The sequence below is a fragment of the Oryctolagus cuniculus genome, chromosome 20 (assembly GCF_964237555.1).
Source record: "Oryctolagus cuniculus chromosome 20, mOryCun1.1, whole genome shotgun sequence".
In the NCBI taxonomy this organism is placed as follows: Eukaryota; Metazoa; Chordata; class Mammalia; order Lagomorpha; family Leporidae; genus Oryctolagus; species Oryctolagus cuniculus.
The window spans coordinates 16,609,468-16,633,475 of record NC_091451.1 but is presented as its reverse complement, the minus strand read 5'-3'; the positions used below and the strand labels follow the sequence as shown (position 1 = coordinate 16,633,475).

The 24,008-nt window shown below is 40.0% G+C and overlaps 1 protein-coding gene across 8 annotated transcripts in view; it reads left to right on the top strand.

The window, feature by feature from the left end:
* MED6 (mediator complex subunit 6) overlaps positions 1 to 24,008 on the top strand; it is a 50,531-nt gene that overhangs the window by 3,818 nt on the left and 22,705 nt on the right. For 3 of the 8 annotated variants that reach the window (XR_011384893.1, XR_011384894.1, XM_051826313.2), the window contains exons 2-8: positions 1,642 to 1,801; positions 2,922 to 3,013; positions 5,071 to 5,153; positions 5,454 to 5,562; positions 6,889 to 7,004; positions 11,100 to 11,127; positions 11,698 to 11,824. Coding sequence is in view for 6 of the 8 variants with exons in the window: in XM_051826313.2 (XP_051682273.1) it covers positions 1,642 to 1,801; positions 2,922 to 3,013; positions 5,071 to 5,153; positions 5,454 to 5,562; positions 6,889 to 7,004; positions 11,100 to 11,127; positions 11,698 to 11,824 (715 nt within the window). In the remaining 2 variants the exon portion in view is untranslated. Of the gene's footprint in view, positions 1 to 1,641; positions 1,802 to 2,921; positions 3,014 to 5,070; positions 5,154 to 5,453; positions 5,563 to 6,888; positions 7,005 to 11,099; positions 11,128 to 11,697; positions 12,026 to 16,939; positions 18,428 to 24,008 lie in introns of those variants that run through there. The other 5 variants (XM_070065167.1, XM_051826315.2, XM_051826316.2 and 2 more) reach the window with 5 other exon arrangements.

Genomic DNA, 24,008 nt, shown 5'->3' with positions numbered 1-24,008 from the left:
TAAGAGCCAGCATTATGGCACAAATTAAGCTGCTACCTGTGACAACGACATTTCTTGTGGGAGTGCGGGTTCGAGTCCCAGATGCACCACCTCTGGTCCAACTTCCTGCTGATAAGCTTGGGAAAACAGTGCAAGTACCCCCAGCCACTCATGTGGGAAACCAGATGGAGTTCCAGGCTTCTGGCTTAGGCCTGGCCCAGCCCTGGCTGTTGTAGTCATTTGGGAAGTCAACCAGTGGGTGGAGTATCTCTGTCTCTATCTCTCTCTCTCTATCACTCTACCTTTTGAATAAATAAAGTCTTTTTTTAAAGGTATCTAACTCTGTTTTTCATGTTTTCTTTTTAGTTCGAGATATAATTCTCTAATATAATAAAGTATGTATGCAATTAAACTAAACTGTTTAGGTTTTCATCAGTCTCATTTATGGTAAATGGCTTCCCAGCATATTTCTGTGCCTCTTAATGATATCAAATTGGTAGCTATGAATGTTTTCTTTGTTATGCATGCTGTTTGAACATTTTGAATTAGTTTCCAGTATATGAAAACTCATGCTTTGCAATTTCTAAAAAAACTATTTAGATTTCAAAGCTTAAGAGTTCTTTACTTAATCACAGAGACAGAGAGGGATCTTTCATCCCCTGGTTCACTTCCCAAATGCATGCAATAGCCAGCACAAGGCCAGACTGAAGCCAGGAGGCTGGAACTCCATCCAGATTTCTGATGTGGGTGGCAGGGGCCCAAGTTGTTGAACCATCATCTGCTGACATCCCAGGGTGTGTATTAGCAGGAAGTAGGATTGGAAGCAGAGCTAGGACTGGAACCCAGGCACTACAGTATGGGATGTGGGCATCCCAAGAGGTATCTTAACCTCTGTGCCAAATGCCTGCCCCCAGTCAAATTATTGTTTTTTTTTTTTAAATTTATTTATTTATTTGAAAGTCAAAGTTACACACACACACACACACACACACACAGAGAGAGAGAGAGAGAGAGAGAGAGAGAGGTTTTCCATCCTCTGGTTCACTCCCCAATTGGCCACAACAGCCAGAGCTGTGCTGATTTGAAGCCAGGAGCCAGGAGCTTCTTCTGGGTCTACCATGTGGGTATGGGGTCCCAAGCATTTGGGCCATCATCTACTGTTTGCCCAGGCCATAGCAGAGAGCTGGGTCAGAAGAAGAGCAGCCAGGACTAGAACCGGTGCTGATTGGGATGCCGGCATTGCACTGCAGCTTTACCTGCTACACCACAGCGCCGGCCCCTCAAATTATTCTTTAAATGTGTAGTATACTTCATATGTTCATACCTCTGTGTATGCGTTCCTCTCTCTCTTCTTTAACATGCATTGCTAAAACTTTCCTCCTCAGTCCTTGAGAAATCATTTACGGTCCCCAAGGCAGAGTATTCTGTTTCCTCCTCTGTGCTCTGAGAACACATTTACCCCTGGCTTTATGTAGCAGTTGTGTAGTGTTGTCATTGCTTTCTTGGCATACTTCTCTTTTCAGTTAGTCAGTGAGAGTATGTAGACAAGGATCAGTGTCATCCTGATTTATAATGCTACTACATTGGATGCATAATAAATATTTGTTGGATTATATTCTTTCTTTTTTTCTAATAATTTATTGTTTTCTTTCTTTCCTATAGATAATCTGCTGGGAATCTCTTGGGTTGACAGCTCTTGGATCCCCATTTTGAACAGTGGAAGTGTCCTGGATTACTTTTCAGAAAGAAGTAACCCTTTCTATGACAGAACATGTAATAATGAAGTGGTCAAAATGCAGAGACTAACATTAGAACACTTAAAGTAAGTTATTTTAAAGAGGTAGCATCTTTGCCAACTGCAGAATTTGCACTGAATGGTTATTTAAAGCTGTGGATCATTTAGTGCTGAGTAAAGCTTGAGGAAGAAAAATTGGAATTTTGTTTGGGTTTGGAAGAATTTTTATTTGCAAGAGAGTTATTAATATTTGGGTCTTATCAGTCTTTTTTTGAATAGCTTCATAATGTCCATTTAAAATATAACGGAATCAAACTGGCACTCCAGTAAGGGATTTCAGCACCATAAGTGGCAGCTTAATTCCCTGTGCCACAGTGTTGGCTGCTCAGTGGTGGCTTAAATGGCTTTTGTTATGAGGTCGAGAGCAGCTATTAAGACAACTTACTGTTTCCTTTAAACAGTTCATCAGGTCAAAATATTTTGGGGAGCAAAGATAAGATTTTTTGATGTTTTGAGGTTGGGTAGAATTTGTAGTTGAATCTTCATTTTTTGATTACTTATGTGTATTTGTCGATCTTGGTTAGGAAGCATCGTGGTACTTTGCCTTTTTGTACTTTTGTGACTAAAAATACTCAGATTTAAGTTCATGATGAATATTTTGATGTCTAAAAACCAAATCTTGTCTGGCGCCGCGGCTCAGTGGGCTAATCCTCTGCCGGCACACCGGGTTTTAGTCCCGGTTGGGGCGCCGGATTCTGTCCCGGTTGCCCCTCTTCCAGGCCAGCTCTCTGCTGTGGCCAGGGAGTGCAGTGGAGGATGGCCCAAGTGCTTGGGCCCTGCACCCCATGGGAGACCAGGAGAAGCACCTGGCTTCTGCCATTGGATCAGCGCGGTGTGCCGGCTGCAGCACGCTGGCAATGGCAGCCATTGGAGGGTGAACCAATGGCAAAAGGAAGACCTTTCTCTCTGTCTCTCTCACTGTCCACTCTACCTGTCCAAAAAAACAAAAACAAAAAATAAATCTTACTCTTTGTGTACATTTTTGCCTGGGAAAATAGCCCATTTTATTCAATAGACAAGTTTTAACACAAAACATACGCAGTTTTAATCCTACTCGAAGTGTTACACTTTTATACAGTAATTTGAATGGCATATAAAATTGTTTGTAGGCGTGCATAGATCTGTTGGTTTCTGTGTTCTGTCTCAGTCAGATGGTTGGAGTTGAATACATTCTTTTACATGCCCAAGAACCCATTCTTTTTATCATTAGGAAGCAACAGCGGCAGTCCCCAACTCAAGGTAAGATATGTAAACTTTGGGCATTATTATCTTCATAAACTGTCGTGCTTTGTTTACTTCATGCCCTATAAGTTCTTGTTTTAGGGAGATGGATTCTGTTTTGTGGATTCCTAAGACCACATACATATTCATGACTTTGCTGGGAGGATTCGCCCAGCTCACAGTTGTAGTCAGCGGCTAAGAATAGTTAACAGCTGTACAGTAAGGAAACACAGCCTGGTGAATAATAGAAAAGGACTGACCAAGTGTGGTCTTTAGGAATCTGTGTGCAGATTTCCTACTTTTGTGAAGAGCCACATTGAACATGCCCTCTGTTCAGCAGTGAAATGCAGCCACATGTAAAATGTCTGCTCTGTGTCTTGTAAGTCTCTGTTTGAGACTCTGAGTTGAGGATTTTTATTGAGGACTGATTATGAAGGCCTCCTGAGCCCACCAGAATTCTAGACTCCCTGAAAAAAAAAAAGGAGTCTACAGTAATTACGTGCTTTGTACAGTTTGGGCAGGTTGGTATACTAGGCATAGCTATCACTTAGGAAGTGTTTCAAAAGCCATTTTTTTAAAGATTTTTATTTATTTATTTGACAGAGTTACAGATATAGAGAGAGACAGAGAGAAAGGTCTTCCTTCCATTGGTTCACTCCCCAAATGGCCGCAACGGCCAAAGCCAGGTGCCTCCTTATGGTCTCCCATGTTGGTACAGGGGCCCAAGCACCTGTGCCATCCTCCACTGCCTTCCCAGGCCAAAGCAGAGAGCTGGACTGGAAGAGGAGCACCCGGGACTAGAACCCAGTGCCCATTTGGGATGCTGGTGCCGCAGGCGGAGGATTAACCTAGTGCGCCACAGCGCCAGCCAAAAGTCAAGTTTTAGCAGCTGTACACTTGTACTCCAGGACTTTTCCACAGTGCCCAAACAAAACTTTGCAAGCATTAACAGGGTAACTCACTGCACCAAAGCCGTCTCTTATTGTGAGCATAGCTGTTGGGGTTCCACTTGAGCCTCAAGCATCCCAAGTAACTTTTGTTCTTATCTCAGTCTGCTAAGTTGATTCTGTTACAAAATACTAGGCAGATAGAGTTATATCAAATTCAGAGGATCATTTGAGTATCCTTTTTGACACATTCAATCAAAAGTCTTACCTGGTTATACTACTAAATGAAAACTTACTTGAGACGTAGCACACTGATGAGTATGGAATCCAGATTTGGTTTTGTATTCAAGAGGTACACACTTACTCTAGAGATAAGTAGAACTTGAATCTTAGAATCAGTCAAGACCATGGACAAAATCATCCTGAAGAGAAGAGTCAACGCAGAGAAGCCAGGTAGTGTCATCCTAGTTGCAGCACCCTCAGCGAGATACTTAGGAGCAGCGCTTACCCCGGTATTGGTTTCAGAGAATGACTTACCAAAGAAACTGGTCCCAGAATCCAAGTTTAGTTTCATGATGGAAGATTTAGAGAAAAAGAGAAACTTAGAATAAAGACAAGACCAAGGACATGATTTCCATGGTGGGAGGGTTCAAGGTATAGAGGCTGTATGGCACTGGGCTCACTAGCAGCCGTCTTATTCCTTAGGACTCAGCACTGTGGCACAGAGGCAGGTTCAGTGTATCTGGTATACTCACCCTGGATCCCAAATCTGTTTTGCTGTAAGGTCTTATTTCTCAAAGTGTGATTGACTGATAACAATATTGGCATAGCTTGGGAGCTTGTTAGAAATGCATTATTGCTGCTGAAGAAGAACCTATTTTTAGCAAAATCCATTTGTATCTTAAAGTGGTTTAAAGTGATCGGATGTACTTTGAAATTTTAGAAGTACTGCTGTAAGGCAACAATTGGCACTTATTCTGTGATGGGCCAGAGAGTAAAGATTTTAGGCTTTTTGGGACTCTTAAGTCTCTGTAATAGCTACTCAGCTGTTGCCAAAGCAGCCTTAAATAACATGCAAATGTGAGTGAGTGTATGTGTTTTCCAGTGCAGCATTAGTTCTTTTTATGAGAATCTGTTTAGCAGTTTGGGTCCATAGCAGTATTCATAAACTTTTTTTCCCCTCTCTAGTTATCCCACTAGCTGATTATTATATCATTGCTGGAGTTATCTATCAGGCACCAGACTTGGGATCAGTTATAAACTCCAGAGTGGTAAGTGTCTTCACACTCTTTAAACACTGAAGTAAACTTAATTGAACAACTTCTAAGAGTCAAACAGGAGTTCTTCTCCCCATTATGAGCTTTATATAAGGGATCTCAATGTCTTTAGAGTTTGATACTTGCAGGGGCTTGGCTGTGGGACAGATATACCAAAGACCCAGTAAAATGGTAATTCAGATTCTAAAAAATAAGAAATCACTGTCTTTGCAAATGTAGTATCTTGGAAGTATTTACTTTGGAAATACTGGGTGACCTAATGAGAAATTTAGAATTTGTTCTCTTTTTCACAAGCTTACTGCAGTACATGGCATCCAGTCAGCTTTTGACGAAGCTATGTCATATTGTCGATACCATCCTTCCAAAGGGTATTGGTGGCACTTCAAAGATCATGAAGAGCAAGGTAGGTAGAACACATCGAGCCTCCTGAAACACCTTTAATCCTCTAGGAATAAAGCTGTTTTCTTGAGAAAATGGGTATTTATGTATCCTAGGTGAGTTTTACTTTTTTGTAGGATGGTGATGTTGCAGCTGTGATTCATGTAACTAGATGTAATAATTGTTCTTACATAGGAACAGATAAAAGTTTAATCTGTTAGGTAACTGGTAATCTTTCTTAAGGTGATTCAAGGTTTTAAAATATTTGGAACATAAGGAAGAAAAACAAGGATGAAGAATGAGCAAAGATGATGTTTCCTACTTACCTATCTTGGATTTTGGGACTGTCTATCCCTACATTTTTCTAAGTAGGGAAGAGGAATTGTTGTTCTCTGAGCCATATCTCCAGCTGACTAGTCTCTTTTCTGATCTTTCTGTGTTATAATCTGCCATGGTGCTGGGTCCCCTAGTTTCCATGGCTGCTAATTTGCTCATTTCTTCACCATGTTTTACCAACAGAAATACCTCCAGAAATGTGTTGATAATATTATATCTGTAGTTTGCATTTCCTTCTCTGAGAAATAACAGCTCGTAATAAATTAGTGAGGGAAAGTAGACTTTATATAGCATTCAGACCTATGAATGTGTTCTAGTTAAATTTACTCTTACATAGTAGGTCTAGGCAGCAACATCTGATGTAGGGAAGTTTGCCTTAGTTGAATAAAAATGGCCCCAACAGCTGTTTTCCCTACCCCAGTGAAATGCATTGATGCTTGTTTGGAACCCTTAATTTAGAGACAGTTTCCCAGTACACTGTCACTGCCAGGGGAAGTGCCACATGTGAATCATTGCTGTTTCGGGTTCTTTTCTTTCTCACTTAACGAGAAAGTCATTTTGTGTGTGTATGTGTAAATTTTAGTCTTAATAATTGAGCATGGTAACTTGAGTTTGTGAAGCTTGCATTTTCCATTTGTTCCTAGTTCGTTTTTTGGAAACAAAAAGCATTTAATTCGCTTAAAATATACAAAAGGTAATTTCAAACCAATAATCAAGATTGTGATTTAGGTAATTATGAAGAAGGTTAGCTTTGAAACTTACCTCTAACTATGCTTATATACTGAAACTAAAATATCTTTGAGACACATATATCAACTTTTTAAATGTTAGAAATTAACTTCATTTAAGGAGAGTTAGAACATATATATTATGGTTAGCTTGCTGGGAAATTGTCTTTGGCATAGCAACTGTTTGAAAAAATGAAGTTTTGAATATGTTCCTGGTGGGTAAAGATTTGTAAAATTTAAGACGCAAAACTAGGCAATGTTTTCATTTGGATTTAATATTTTAATAGATAAAGTCAAACCCAAAGCCAAAAGGAAAGAAGAACCAAGCTCTATTTTTCAGAGACAACGTGTGGATGCGTTGCTTGTAGACCTTAGACAAAAATTTCCACCCAAATTTGTGCAGGTAATGAGAGATATATAGTTAATTTTGATTTGACACTTTTTCCTGACATACTTATCTTTAGTTAAGAATTGTTTGAAGTATCTCTGAGTTAAAGGAAAGGTTAAGACAGACTTAATGGAGGAAACAGGTAAAGGGAATGGAATTAACATTGCTCTATGTTCCTTATTAAATCTTTACAAACTATGAGGACTGACTGTGCAGAGGTAATCTTCCCATCCAAAAGGCTGCTGAAAGTGTCACAGGTGGGAATGCAACTACGTGCTGCCCTTCTAGCCTGACGTAGTAGACACTTAAACTCCTTAAATCATGCTTTTGTAACAAAGAGAACATTTACGGTGTAGAGGGTTTGGTAAGATAAAGGAGTCAGGAATAATAATAGTTACACATACTGGTGGTTTAGTTACAGGTAATCACTGTGGGATTATGGGGGAGGGGTTCAGCAACAGTTGCAAATCCATCTGCCATTCTCCTGAACGGACTTTCAGAGTGAAGTAGTTCTGAGATGGAACAGATAGGCGTTAGCCTCAGTTCTTATGGATCTTTACAGGACTGTGCACATGCAATATCATATGTACTGTATTTCTTGGGTACTAATTAAGGGGTTTTTCAAGTGTAGTTATAAATTAAATGAGTTTTTTTATACCATGAGATGGCCTTACAACAGGCCTTCTCTCCCCTAACTGCACTTTAGTGAGAGGTATGTGCTATTGGAACGGTGATGTGTTATTGAAGGAAGCAAGGACACAAGTTAGAACACTGGGCAGAAAGCCAGTTTGGGGAAATCTCAGAAGTTACACTTAAGGATGGAACAGTGTCTGCTGAATGAACAAACGCATCATGAGTCACCACTATGGAATTTGAGAGGTTAGGTGTAGTTAACCATTCATTGACTGTGTGTATATGTATAGTGTAGAACACTATAGGATGTGACTTCTTTTTTAAAGATTTATTTATTTGTTTGAATGACAGAGTTACAGAGAGGCAGAAGCAGAGAGAGAAAAGCCTTTAATCCTCTGCTTCTTTCCCCAAATGGCCACAACAGCCAGAGCTGAGTTGATCTGAAGCCAGGAGCCAGGTGCCAGGAGCTTCTTCTGGGTCTCACACGCAGGTAGAGGGGCTCAAGAACTTGGGCCATCTTCCACTGCTTTCCCAGGCCATAGCAGAGAGCTGGATCAGAAGTGGAGCAGCCGGGATATGAACCAGTGCCCATATGGGATGCCGGCGCTGTGACTTTAGCTAGGTTTATCCCAAGATGGACGTCCTAATTAAATTTGGTCAGAAAGGTATGCCAGCCCATTCTCTTTCCCTATCTTAAGCCATATCCTACTAATTTGACATTATTCGTCAGAGAAGATTAGTCATGTATGTTAGGTAGGTAATGACATCATCCTAGTGTTCCACATAGTTCAGTGCTAGCCATATAAAAATCCCTCTCCCCTCAGCGTTATTGCATGCATTTGCTCTATTTTATTTTTAGAAGGATGACACACAGAGAATATGCACTCAAACACACACAAAGAAGGAGAAAGAGAACATGCTCAAATGTGCTTACTCATTACCCAGATGCCTGCAGCAGCCTCTGGCCATTGGGAACCAGGAACTCAATTCACATTTCCTACATGGATGGCAGGAACCCAAGTACTTGAGGCATCACCTGCTGCCACCTAGTGTATACGTTAGCAGGAAGCTGGAATGGTGAGAGAAGCCAGGACTAAACCCAGGCACTTCAGTGTAGGACTGTGGGTATCTAAACCTTCATTTTAAGTGCTAAGCCTAATGTCTGGCTCCCCCCACTTTTCTACATAGGAGAAATTACTTATTCTCTTATAATTCCCTTATAATACTGTATAATCCCTGTATAATACTTAAAACCAGATATTTTCACAGGACATGATGTGGCCGTTAGTGGTTCCCATGATCACACTCCTGTGTGGAGATTGCTAGTAGAGCTCATAGAATTCAAATAGTTGTACTCTAAGATTTATTTTTGTGATACACTAAGGGTCTACAGCCAGACTGAAAGGGAAAAAGGCACAGGTGGAGTCTGGAAGATTTCTCTTTGTGCAGACTTCCTTATATGTTCTGTTTCCATGAAGGCTACACAGAATCTACTTTTCCTTCAACAACAAAAACACAGCAATAGGTATATGATGTTTCTGTCCAAGGAAATCCATTAGTGAATGAGTGCCTGAGTTTTTTTGAGGAAGGGGGATTTGTCATATAGGTACCTTTTAATATATACTAAAATTGTACAGTCCCTGAAGGGAAGCAAACATTCATCGTAAACCATGTTCATTAGATAGTCTAGGCACAGTGAGCCACTGTTATCAGGGAATTGTGGGAACCTTCCCAAAATTCAAGTTCCTAGGTAAGAGCCAAGGGCCAGCCTTGCAAGTAGGCTTTTCTGAGGAAAAGAGCCTTGGAGTTTCTGTGTTACCCTCTTCTGCACAGTGAATAATAGTATGGAGCTCAGTTCTGGTCTTAAGTGTCCTTAGGCATTGGCAGCATGAATCTGGAACGTCTAATAGGAGATAATTTTGAAGTCTTTATTCATGGGAATAGGTAAGAAAGCTTAGCTTGGGCATCTAAATTCTGAAAGAAATTCAGCAAACAGATGGGAGTCCTTAACTCTAGAAATGAAGGAATTAACTTCTTTCTTCTGAAGTGACATGGAGCTCTATGAGTATTTTAATTGTATAAGGGGAGGAGCCTGTGCTGTGGTGTAGTGAGTTAAGCTGCCACCTGCAGTGCCGGCATCCCTTATGGTTTATGGTTCAAGTTCTGGGTGCTACACTTCCAATCCAGCTCCCTGTTAATGTGCCTGGGAAAGCCAGGGAAGGGTGGCCCAAGTCCTTGGGCTCCTGTCTTCAGCCTGGCCCAGCCCCGTCACTGCAGCCATTTGGGGAGTGAACCAGCGGATGGAAGACCTCGCTTTCTCTTTGTCTTTCCCTCTCCCTCTCTCTAACTCTGCCTTTCAAATAAATAAAGTAAATCTTAAAAAAAATGTATTGAGGAGTGGGCATTTAGCCTAATGTATCCAGATCTCACATCCCACATTGGCATGAACCTAGGTTCAGTTTCTGGCTTTGGCTCTTGACCTGAGCTTCCTGCAAACACCGACCTGGGGAGATAGTGGTGATGGCTCAAGTAATTGGTTCCTGCCACCCACAAGAAGACCTGAACTGAATTTCCAGCTCTTGGCTTCAGGCTTGGTCCAGCCACAGTGGTCACCTGCATTTGGGGAATAAACCAGTGGATAGGAGCTCTGTCTGTCTCCCAAATAAATAAGTAAATTTTAAAAAATTAAAATGCATATATATGTATACATGCATATATATAAATATATGTGTGTGTGTGCATTGTCTTTATGTATGTAAAGGTATAATAAATTTGAAGGTAGGTTGAAAGAAAGTCCATGGTATTGGCATCTTGTTTTTAAACCTGGGAGGCAGAGGATCATGGATTGAGAGTAGGTGTTAGGTTGTAAGCCTTGGGAAGGGGGAAGCGGGTATTTTAAAGCTTTTAACTTGGGTGATGAACAAGTGAGGTGACAAGGTCCAGTCAAGGAAATTGCTGTACAGAGTGCAGGCCTTGACCTTATTTCTGACCTCTGATGCCCCTGTCAGTTTTTCCTTTTATGCTCATAAGAAAATATCTTTCTTCCTCCTTATTTTTTTATACCTACCATCTTGAAAAGTTGGAGGGTTCAAAATGTTGTTCTCTTAAAATTCACGTCCCCTAAGCTGAGAAGCCTCTGGGGTCTTGTAAAGTTCCAGTTTTTCCTTCCATTCGATTCTATGTAGCTACTCTGTGTAAAGCACTGTAGCCTTTGTTCAGAGATAGAGGTCTTTGTTGGATGTTCAAAGATTTTTATGGTTGACTGTTCTAGTTTTAGGTTTGCATCTTTTCTGGAATGAAGGCTAATTGGAAAATGAAAAAAATTTTTTGTGGACATGAGTTGTAGTTTTTAAAGTCATATATAATGTAATTTGGGTAACGTATTATTTTAATAAATTATGAAGTAAAAAAAATTTTTCTGATCTAACCTGTTGCCTTTTTCTTCTCCCATTTTCCTCTACTTTTAAAAAATTATAGCAAAAGTCTGGAGAAAAGCCTGTCCCAGGTATGGTTCATCTGATATTAATCTATTGAAATAAGACTAATTAACCTGTTTATCTCAGTAACAGCTATTCCTGGGAGATGAGCTATGGTCACTTTCCTTTTAGATTGTCTCATTGTAGTTAGGCACTCTTAACCTTTGAGATTCACTGAATTGCCAACAAGGGATATATTATGATTGTGATACTGATTTTTAATAGCTGAATTTGAGTGAAAAGTAAGTGTTAAGTAGATTGTTTTTAGTTCAGATCTCAGTATGAAAAAAAAATAGTTCATCATGGAAAACAGGTGTTGTTAATGGGATAGAATAATTGGGTATCTTGTTTATAAATAATGTCTAATTTAAATGCCATATGTCTTTTTTCCCCCAGTATCAGAAATTTTTGTACATTAACAGGTTGTTAGATTTATAACTGGATTCTTACATCTGTCTGAAGAAACAGCTAAAGTTAGAACTTGAGATAAGCAGTTTAAAATAATTTTGAAAGAGTAAACCATTCATATAAACCTTTCTCTAAATTTATCTCATTCTTCTACCCTCCCTCCAAAAAAAAATTCTGCTTTTGTTGTCTAGTGGATCAGTCAAAGAAAGAGGCAGAACCTGTACCAGAAACTGTAAAATCTGAGGAGAAGGAGACTACAAAGAATGTCCAACAGACAGTGAGCACTAAAGGCCCCCCTGAGAAACGAATGAGACTTCAGTGAGTATTGGACAATAGAAGTTTGCAAGACTCCTTATCTGTTATACCTCAGTACTGTGGAAGGCTTTGAGCTTTAAGGTCCTTTTACAACCCTGTCATTTATCTGGAACGGACTTGTTTAAGAAAGAGTATATTCTCATTTTGCTTTCTGTGTGAATATATTTTTCCCTTAAGACAAAATAAAGGTATTTGTATATATAATGCTTATCATGATATTTTTCCTTTATTGATTTTAAGTTTTTCCCAATACACTTTGAAGATACCATGGATTAATTTTACAAGTAGTAACTAATCATATTTCCTTTATTATAAGTTGGATATTCTTTAGTGTTAAAAGAAAAACAGATACAGTTTGGAAGATAGGTGGAAAACTTTATCTACGTCACCCTACTATAAATACCTTAAAAGTGTTGGGACTTTTCTGTTCTTTTTTTTTAGGAGATTTATTTATTTATTTTTAAGAATTATTTTATTTATTTGAAAGACAGTAACAGAGAGGTAAAGCCAGAGAGAGGGGTGGGGGGTGGGTGGGGGGGAAGAGAGCTTCCATTCCACTGGTTCACTCTCCAAATGACTGAAACAGCCAGAGCTGAGCTGATCTAAAGACAGGAGTCAGGAGCCTCTTCTGGGTCTTCCATATAGGTAAAGGGGCCCAAGGACCTGGGCCATCTTCCATTGCCTTCCTAGCCCATAGCAGAGAGCTGGATTGGAAGTGGAGCAGCTGGGACTCAAACCGGTGCCCAAATGGGATGTCGACACTGCAGGCTAGGGCTTTAACCTGCTGTGCCACAGCGCTGGCCCTGTGACTCTTCTTTTAGGCATATTTTTCAGTGTGTGAATACTTTTTAAACCTTCATTTTAAATTAGTTTGTTCATAAAATTTTATTTCATTGCTATATATATTGTAAGAATTTCCCTATGTTAGTTTTTTATGGGTTATGTATTTTAGTGAATAAATAATTCCTATAGGTGATTATATCTCAAATTTTAAAAACTTTTCCTGGGCTGGCGCTGTGGCGCAGTGGGTAGAGCCACTGCCTGCAATGCCTGCATCCCATATGGGCACTGGTTCGAGACCTGGCTGCTCCACTTCCGATCCAGCTCTCTGCTATGGCCTGGGAAAGCAGTAGAAGATGGCCCAAGTCCTTGGGCCTCTGCACCTGCATGGGAGACCTGAAGAAGCTCCTGGCTCCTGGCTCCTGGCTTCGAATTGGTACAGCTCCAGCTGTTGCAGCAAACTGGGGAGTGAACCAGAGGATGGAAGACCTCTCTGTCTCTCTTCCTCTCTCCCTGTCTCTCTCTGCCTCTCCTCTCTCTGTGTAACTCTGACTTTAAAATAAATAAATAAATAAATCTTAAAAAAACTTTTTCCTGTGTTATATTTGAGTTTTTCCCTATTTGCATTATTTAAAAGCAGATTGTAGCTGTTACATTTGTGTGTAATAACCTTTTCAATATTTGGTATTGATTTGGTTAAGCATAGAATTCCAGTGGTCATAATCTGTATGTTTTTATTGTTCTTAGTCCATATGCTAAGTTGCTCTCAGAAGGGTTGCACAAGTTACCAGTCAAATGGCAAAGCATAAAAAAGGTTGCTACAGTTCGGGTGTTCTCTGAAGACCCTTCTGTTAGGGACTTGGTCCTTAAGCTTTCATGTTGATGGCTTAATGTTAAACATTCATGGGTTGAGGGTAGAGACTTTATCCAGTTGTGATTGCTGAAGGCGGGGCCTTGGGGCATGATTAGATTGGATTAAGTTGCTGAGGTGGGTCCCCTGCCATAAACAGACACCTGGGAATGGAGAATCCAGCTCCTTCCCTGGCTCTCCTTGTGATGACGCCTCTGCACGTGCTCTGTCATTGCCAGCCTCCGTCTTTGTTAGCTGCCAGACTAATGGGCCACTCAGTCCTGGAATGTGAATACCACTGAGTATTGTCATTTATGTTTTTAGTGCTGATTAAGTAGCAGTACAACATAATGTTACGTTGTTTAAAGAGGCTGACCAGTTTCTTATCTTTTTTGTTTTATGTAATATTTGATTTTCTGTGCATTTTTATATGTATTGTGTGAGATTTTTGTTTTAACTTTTTGGATATAATTTTAGGTATGCAGAAAAGTTGTAAGGCTATTACAAAGAATTTCTATGTCCCTTTTACCCCAACTTCTCATATATTAATGTTTATCGTATTTTCTCCTTTAGTTTCCTTCTGTCTCCCTCTAAGACTTGCTGTCATTTGCTGTTTATTCTCTCATATACTTTTGCCAATGGTGACAGTAATGTTTACAAAAGAAAATTATGCACTCAATTCAGGTTTTCTGTATCTTTAGTTGTTAGTCTTCTTTAATCTGGAACAATTCGTTAATCTTTATTTTTCATAACAGTAATATTTAAGAGTTCAGACTAATTATGTTGTTAAATGTCTCTCAATTTTAGTTTGTTTAATATTTTAAATTCTTAACTCACGGACTTTTCTTGGTAATACCACAGGAAAGATACTCTGGGGGGCACCTGCTATCCATTTTCCTCATTTTCTGGTGATGTTAATTTAATGGTGATCACTTTGTTAAGGTAGTCTGTCAGGTTGCTCCATTGTAAAGTTACTTTTCCTTTTGTAAGTTAAAAACATTCTGATAAATATATCTTGCTATTCCTCGAACTTTTGCCCACTAGTTTTCCATTGGTAGATCTTGCCTCAGTCCTCAGTCATTATTGTGATGTTCCCAAATAGTGAGTCTCTAATTCCATTCTTCTTTTTTTTTTTTTTTTTAAAGATTTATTTATTTGAAAGAGTAAAAGAGAGGGAGAAGAAGAGGCAGATAGAGATCTTCCATCACTTTCCAGGTGGCCGCAGCAGCCGGGTCTGTGCCAGGCCAAAGCCAGGAGCCAGAAGCTTCTTCTGGGTCTCCCACATGGGTTCAGGGGCCCAAGGACTTGGGCTATCTTCTGCTTTCCCAGGCTGTTAGCAGGGAGCTGGATCTAAGTGGAGCAGCTGAACTGTGAATTGGCACCCTTAAGGGATGCTGGCATCACAGGCATTTGCTTTCTCTTTAACCCTCTATGCCACAGTACTGGTTCCTCCAGTATTTTTTTTTTTTTTTTTTTTTTTTGATGTTTGTTGGCTTTGGTAATATAAATACTTGTCTATATCACTGTGTACTCCTAGATTCTTGTTTTATGTGTTATTCAATGGATCACATTTCTGTACTATCATTATTTGCATTGATGCTCAAATTGTCAAAAATTGGGCCGATGGGAGCTCCTACCTGATTCCTGTGTCCTTTGGATATGACCCCATCATTTACTGAATGTTTTCTTTGTGCTTTAGCACAGTAAGATATTCAAGATTTGTCATAACCCTGGAGCCAGCCATTTCTCTAAGGATCCTTCTTGATTTTAGTGGAGAATAGCATTTGGAGACCAAGGTCTCTGTTTTGGGTACGCTCATTGCTACTGAGATGTTGTTGCTTCTAGATCCTAGCAGATATACACATACTTCTGTGTGTATAAATGAACATGTTATATTTCTATACACATCTGTGTGACTGTTAACAAGCATCAATTCACTCTGCTATTTATAATTTGAGTTCACTCTTCTTTTCTGTATTGGTAACTTTTGCAAGTTGATGAGAGTTCAGGTTCCCTTTATGCACAGTATGTTTACTTATTTGCTTAATCCTAAGTAAAATGTAATTTTAGAATTTCTGAACTATGCCTCTGTAGAAAAGAATCTTTTAATTAGAGTTTAGTATTTGCTTAGAGTTCTTTTGGTCTTTAGCCTAAAGACATAGTTCAGTACTGTATTAAAAAGTTATTTGGGTTAATTTTTTTTCCCCTTGTCAAGGTGGTTGTTAGTTTATTAGAAGGTTCATTTCATTTGTTTTTGTTTGAAATTCCATTCATATGGTTTCCTTTTCATGTTTTGGGATGTGTGAAATATTAACATGATTTTCAATGTCAGAACTGTCCAAAAGAGATTTTAAGTTTAATACCTCTTCCTCCCCATATCTTTGCTTTTTTGCTTTCCGCCTCATTGCCACTTATTTTTTCAGGATACCTAACCTAATTAGTCTCTAGTTTACCTTTACTGTATTTTTTTTTTTTTAAGATATACTTATTTATTTGAAAGTCAGAGTTACACAGAGAAAGGAGAGACAGAGAGAGGTCTTCTATCCACTGGTTCACTCCCCAGTTTGCTGCAACGGCTGGAGCTGTGCTGATCCGGGGCTAGGAGCCAGGAGCTTCCTCTGGGTCTCCCACATGTGTGCAGGGGCCCAAGGACTTGGGCCATCTTCCACTGCTTTCCCAGGCCATAGCAGAGAGCTGGATTAGAAGTGGAGCTGCTGGGTCTCAAACTGGCGCCCATATGGGATGCCGGCACTGCATATAGCGGTTTACCCGTTAACACCACAGCATTGGCCCCACCTTCACTGTATTTCTTTTTGCACAAATGAGCATATATTTTCTTATTTCCTTTTCTTACAAAGAAGGTAGCATATTATATAAACTTTTGTAATTTGCTAATTTTTTAGTTATTTCAGTGTGAAAAATATTAACTCCTTGTTTGTCATACTTACAAGTATTTTCCCAACTCTTTTTCCTTTTTTTCTGTCAAAGCTCCTTTCCTTTCAGCTAAATTATTGTAAAATACATAAAAGTATAAAAGGTAATTGGGTAAAAATTGTACCCATGTAACTCACTATGAGGATTAAGAAATTGAGCATTAGGCCAGGTGTATAGCACAGCAGTGAAGACGCCACTTAGGATACCTGCATCCCATACAGGAGTACCTGGGTTTGAGTCCTGGTTTCTTTTGATTCCAGTTTCCTGCTATTATGTACCATGGAATGCAGTAGATGATGGGTCAAGTAGTTGGATCCCTGCCACCCACATGGGAGATCCAGGATGAGTTCTGTGCTCCTGGCTTTGTCTTGACCCAGCCCTCTCTGTTGCAGGCATTTGGGGAGTGAACTAGTAGATGGAAGGTCTTTCTATGTCTCTTTCAAATAAAATGAAAATGTAATAAAAGGGGGGAGGTGCACAGTGGTTAAGATCCTACTTGGGATGCCTGTGTCCCATACTAGAGTGCTTGGATTTTAGTTGAGTCTCTGCTTCAGATTCTAGCATCCTGTTAATGTGTACCTTGGGAAGCTTGGATTGGATTCTTGGCTCCTGGCTGTTGCAGGCATTTGGGAAATGAACCAGTGGATGGAAGATCTCTGTGGGTTTGTCTTTGTCTTTGTCTCTCTGCCTTTCAAAAAAATAAGTAAATAGAATGAATTATACCATATGGACCTTAAAAAAAAAAAAAAAGGAATTGAATGTTGTCCGTACTTTAGAGGCTCCTTCATACCCCTCCTAAATACAGTACTTGTCCTTCTAATCTGAAGTCACTTTTGTCCTCAGTTTTATGGTAATCACTTGTCTTTACAGTTTTATTTAACAACTGAAAATATCTGTGCTGTATTGCATTATACAAACATTACAACTTTTGGGGCCTGTGTTGTGGCACAGTGGGTTAAGCCTCAACCTGCAATACCAACATCCCATATGGGTGCTGATTGAGTTCTGGCTGCTCTTCTGATCCAGCTCCCTGTAATGTGCCTCGGAAAGCAGCAGAAGATGGCCCAGTTGCTTGGGCCCCTTCCCTGATGTGGGAGATCCAGATGGAGTTTCAGGCTCCTGGCTTCGGCCTGGCCCAGACCTGGGTGTTGCAGCCATTTGGGAAGTGAACCAGCAGATGGAAGACCTCTTTCTGTCTCTCCCTTTCTCTATGTAACTCTGCCTTTCAAATAAATAAATAAATCTTCACAAAAAGAACATTGTGACTTTTAATGGTGATTGACATTTGGATCGTTTGTGGTTTTGATGACTACTAAAATTGCTTTTGCAACTTTTATGAACTTGTTATAGGACATATTATGAATATTCCAATTTTGTGAATATCGTATGTGTGTTTTGGTGTGTGTTGCTGGCTGAATTGATTCCCATCCCAACCCAAAGTATATAGAAATCCTAATCCTACAAATCTCCAGTACTTCACAGTGTAACTTTAATTGGAAATAGGCCTATTGTGGATGCTACTAGTTAGAGTGAGGCCATGATGGAGTAGGGTGGGTCTCTGATATTACTGAGGTGTTTATAAAAAGAAAGTCATGTGAAGAGACAAGGGAGGCTACCATGTGAAGATGGACAGTTCAAGTGATACATCTACAAGCCAGGGAATGCTGTCTTCCCAGCAAATCAGATTCTAAGAAGAAGCGAGGAAGAATTCTGCAGGTTTCAGAGGAGATACGGCTTTGCCAGCACCTTGATTTTGAACTTCCTGCCTCCAGAACTTTGACAATAAACTTGTTTTAATCCACCCAGATTACTGTGCTTTGTTAGTAGGTCTGCTAAACTAACACATTTTGCATGTACCCATTTTGCTGTTTTATTGAAATGGATGGGTCATAAGTATGCCTTTATTCAACTTTAGTTGTTGAGAAAATGTTTTCCAAAGTGATTATACTGTTTATATTCCAGCCTATAATGTATAAGACTTTGGTTTCCATACCTTGTTGACCCTAGATAATGCCAATTAAAGAAAAATTTAGTTATCTTGATGAGTGTTTAGTGGTATCTGGTTGAGACTACAATTTACATTTCCTTTGATGACTTCTTGTATATCTGTTTTTGTGAAGTGTATTCAAGGTGTTTGTATGTTTTTTTTCCTTTGGGTCATCTGTTTGCAGAATCCTAAGAATTCTTTGAATGGAAGTGAGTTGTTATTTACAAATGTTGTGTTTAAATCTCTATTTTTCCCACTCTGTCTTGCTTTTTTATTTGATTGACAGTGGCTGGGCTGGGTGTTTGAGCTAGTGATTAAACCATGATTAGATCCCATATCAGACTGCTGGGTTTGAGTCCCAGCTTTGCCTCTGATTCCAGCTTCCTGCTAATGCTCATCTTGAGAGGCAGCAGGTAATGTCTCAAGTGGTAGGGTCCTTACCACCCATGTGGTAGATCTAGGTAGAGTTGCCTGCTCCTGGCACTGGTTTGACTTAGCCCTAGCTGTTGTAGGCATTTGAGAGTGAACCAGTGGATGGGAGCTATGTCTCCATCTCAAAAAACAAAAGACAAAAACCCTTAATTTTAATGTAGCTCAGTTTGTGTTTTCAGTATTTTCATTTTTCTTTTCTTTTTAAGATTTATGTGTAGAGTGACAGGGAGAGACAGAGATCTTCCATCTGATGGTTCACTTCCCCAGATGGCTGCAACCACTGGTGCTGGACCAGGCTTGAAGACAGGAGCCAGGAACTCCACTGGGTCACCCATGTCGGTATCTGGGGGCCTATTAATTGGGCTGTTACTGCTTTCCCAGGCACATTACCGATGAATTGGATTAGGAACAGAACAGTCAAGACTTGAACCAGCTGTCAGATTTGGGAAGCTGGCATCCGAACTTGCTGTGCCACAATGCTGGCTGCTCATTTTTTTCTTAATGATTGTGTTCTGAATGTTTTTTCTACACTGAGTTTTTGAAGATATTCTCCTGTGTTGTAGAAACCTTATTATTTTACATTTCACATGAAGGACTATAATACGTTAATTGGGACTGACTTGTTGATCAATTTGAGGAGAATTGGTGTTTAAACAATATTGAGTCTTCATTATCACAAGCATGGTTTAATTCTCTATATTTTTGTTTTCTCATCAAAGTGTTGCATTTTGAGAGTACTTCTTGCATGTGTTTGGTTAAATTTATCCCTTGGTAGAACATTAAAAATTAAAAAAGAATTGTTCAGAGTTAGAAAGAAAAACTCCCATTCATGGTTTCACTCTCCAAATACCCACGAAGCCAGAAGCCAGGAACTCAGTGCAGGTTTCCCACCTAGATGTCAGACCCAATCACTTGAGCTGTTATTGCTGCCCTCCCAGGCTCTGCATTAGGAAATTGGGGTCAGAAGCTGGAGCCTCATGTCAAACCCAGGTGTACAAATTCAGGACTACTGTGGAGCTCCCCTCCCTCTCTCTCCCTCCCTCCCTTCCTTCCTTTCTCTTTCTTTATCCCTCTCTCTCTCTCTCTCTCTCTCTATTTCCTTCCTCCCTTCCCCTCTCTTCTTTCCACCCCCCCCCCCTTTTAAAAAGATTTATTTATTTGAAAGGCAGAGTTGGGCAGGGTGTGGGAGATATATTTTCCATCTGCTGTTTCACTCCCTAAATGGCTGCAAGGCCAGGCTGCAGCCAGGAGCTTCATCCAGGTTTCCCATGTGGGTGGCAGAGGCCCAAGTACTTGGGCTGTCTTGCTACTGCTTTCCCACATGCAAGCAGGGAGCTGGATCAGAAGTGGAACAGCCTGGACTTGAACCAGTGCTTATGGGATGCTAGCATTGCAGATCGTGGCATGTGTCTTAAGCACTAGGCTAAGTGCCCATCCCATTTTTTTTTTTTTTACGTTATGAAAGTATTTAAAACGTGTTAATTTGTTTGCTATATTATATAGACATACATTTGATTTTTGTATAATTGATCTTGTATCTTGTCCCCTTACCAAATTCAGTTATTTATTCTGGTAGCTGCATTTTCTACATCCATGAATATGTCATCTCTGAATAAAAATAATTTTACTTCTTTGTAATTCATATACCTTTTTCAGTTGTAAAATATACAATTTATCATTTTGAGTTTATGCTTTGAGGGCTGGCATTGTGGTGCAGTGGGATAAGCCATTGTTTATGATGATGGTATGCCATGTTGGATTGAGTCCTGGCTGCTCTGCTTCCAATCCAGCTCCCTGCTGATAAGCCTGGGAAAGCAGTGGAAGATGGTTCAAGTACTTGGGCCCCTGCCACCCATGTGGGAGATCTGGATGGAGGTAGGACTCCTGACTTTGACCTGGACCAGCCCGGGCTGTTGAGGCCATTTCGGGAAGTGAACCAGTGAATGGGAGAACTCTCTCCTCTCCTGTTGCTCTTTCAAATAAATCTTAAAATAAGTATGTTTCAGTGAAATAATATTTATATCGCTATGGGACCATCACCACCATCCATCTCAGTTTCTTGCTTGAGCTTGTTTTTCAGAGAAAAGGAAGGCAACTTTGCAGCACTGTACTTAGTGCCAGACCAGCACAGGCAAGGGGAGGAGAGCTGCAAGGCACTAGTTGGAGTTAGATTTTTGAATATAAAGTATATGAAAGTATATATTGCTTGAACAGAATGTTCCTTTGTACCTTGTTTATTTGTTACTGGCAGGAAGAGTCAGGGCTTTCCTGCCCCCTTCCTGTATCCTGGACACTTCCCTGACTCTGGCTGTGAACATCTGGGCAGGCTCTTCAGGGAGGCAGTTTCTTTGGGGGAACTGCAACTTCCTACTGTCTCCTTTATTTGTCACACATACATAGAGGTTTTTTTTTTTTTTCTCTGAGCAACTCCCTGGTTATTTGTCAGTAACCTAAGTGAAGAGACTGATTCTATCAACAATGCTAAACTGAAGCTGTGCCCACTAAATAACTTCTTCCCCCCTGCACCTGGCACCTTCCATTCCTATTTCTGACATTATTCATATAACTACTGTAGTTCCTGATGGAATAGTTTAATTTTTCTCTATGGTTCATTTCACTGTAATGTCTTCAAGGTTCATCCATGTTGCAGCTTGTTTAAAACTTCCTGTTTAAGACTGAATATTGCTACACATGTACACACATGCAATACGTACATACATATATAGGTCACATTTTGTTCATTTGGATATTTAAGTTTCCATCTTTTGAATATTGTGAATAATGCTGTTAACATTGTTACAGAAGTATGTATTTGAATCCTTCAAAAAAAGTTGGGAATCTTCAGGAAGTCTGGAAAATGGATACTATGAAAGAGCTGTGGCCTTTGACTTTTTTTTTTTTAAATGAAAGTAAGTAGTTACAGTGCATCTAAACAGGATCCAGTTTGAGGCAATAAGAAGGGTAAGACATTAGTTTGAAAAGAGCCCCCATCAGAGCAGCATGAATTCTGCTAAAACTGAAGCAAGAACAAATATAAAATTTATGGTGTAGCTTAAGTGAAAGAGTGGCATATTCTATGATACTTCACTAAAAGTTTATGGTTGCAGTGTCCCAAAGAAGTCAGCAGTTTACAAATGGATAGCTAGTTTTAAGAAGCTGAAGATGAAATCTGCAGGAGTAGATAATCCACATCCATTTATGAGGAGAAAATTTATCTTGTTCATGCCCTAATTGAAAAGGATTGGTGGAGAAGGGAATTAAACTGGAAAAAAAGAGATGTCTGCACCTCAATGTTTATTGCAGCTCAGTTCTCAATAGCTAAGATGTGGAATCAACCCAAATGCCCATCAACAGATGACTGGATAAAGAAATTATGGGATATATACTCTATAGAATACTGTACAGCAGTAAAAAAAAAAAAAATGAAATCCGGTCATTTGCAACAAAATGGAGGAATTTGGAAAACATGCTGAGTGAAATAAGCCAGTCCAAAAGGGACAAATGTATGTTCTCCCTGATTGGTGACAACTAATTGAGCACCTAAAAGGCAACCTGTTGGAGTGAAATGGACACCTATGAGAAACAATGACTTGATCAGCCCTTGTCTTGACTGTCGAGGAACAACTTACTTTTTTATTTCTTTTAGTATAATACCATTGGTTGAACACTTTAATACATAATTATTCTTAGGCATTTAAAATTAACTGAAAAGTGATCTCTGTTAAATACAAGAGTGGGAATAAGAGAGGGAGGAGATATATGGTTTGGCACATTCTCACTCCGACTTACCTCCAGTGGTAGAGCTAGAAATGTGCCAGGGGATTCCAATTCAATTCCATCAAGGTGGCATGTACCAATGCCATATTACTTGTTAAAGTGATCAGTTGGCTGGCACCGTGGCTCAGTAGGCTAATCCTCCACCTAGCAGTGCCGGCACACCGGGTTCTAGTCCCGGTTGGGGTGCCGGATTCTTTCCCGGTTGCCCCTCTTCCAGGCCAGCTCTCTGCTGTGGCCAGGGAAGGCAGTGGAGGATGGCCCAAGTGCTTGGGCCCTGTACTCCATGGGAGACCAGGAGAAGCACCTGGCTCCTGCCATCGGATCAGCACGGTGCGCCGGTCACAGCGCACCAGCTGTGGCAGCCATTGGAGGGTGAACCAACGGCAAAAGACCTTTCTCTGTCTCTCTCACTGTCCACTCTGCCTGTCCAAAAAAAAAAAAAAAAAAAAAAAAATAAGTTTAAGTGCATAATTGATCAAAAAGATTAAGTGTCAGAGATTACAAAAATAAGATTAGTATCTGCAAATAATGAATGATAGAATTAAAAAGGAGAGAATGATCCTACAGGGGAAGCAGGATATATAGCAGACTCATAGAATGGCAAATGCCCTAAACAGCACTGCAGCCTCAATCAGCCCTTAAGGCATTCAGATCTGGCTAAAAGGCCCATGAGAGTTTTGCAGGCCTAGAAAGCCAAGACACTGTGGCAAAAACAAACAAAAAACAAAAACAAAACAAAACAAAAAACCCACAAACCTAAATGAAAGATCTCCATGAATTAGATCCCAGCAGAAAGAGTGGTTCATCGGAGAAGGAGGAGGTATCTTTCTCTGAAGGGAGGAAGGAACTTCCACTTTGATATGGCCTTGTCTAAATAAGATCAGAGTTGGTGAACTCAAAAGGCTTCCATAGCCTTGGCAGCTCATGACAAGAACCTCGGGTGATTACTGACGTCATAAATAAGAGTGTCAATTCTTAAATCAACAACGGGAGTCACTTGTACCTGCTCCCCATGTAGGATCTTTGTCCTTAATGTGTTGTATGTACTATGAGAATTAACGGTAAAACTACTACTCGAACAGTACTCTATTTTGTGTGGCTGTGTTGCTGCAGTCTGTTGAAATCTTTAGTTAGTATATACTAAATTGATCTTCTGTATATAAAGATAATTGAAAATGAATCTTGATGAAGAATGAGATGGGAGAGAGTGGGAGATGGAATGGTTGTGGGTGGGAGGGAGGTTATGGGGGAAAAAGCCACAACAATTAAAAAGTTGTACTTTGTAAATTTATATTTATTAAATAATAAAAGGATTGGTGGGGGCTGGTGCTGTGGCGCAGCAGGTTAATGCCCTGGCCTGAAGTGCTGGCATCCCATATGGGTGCCAGTTCTAGTCCTGGCTACTCCTCTTCTGATCCAGTTCTCTG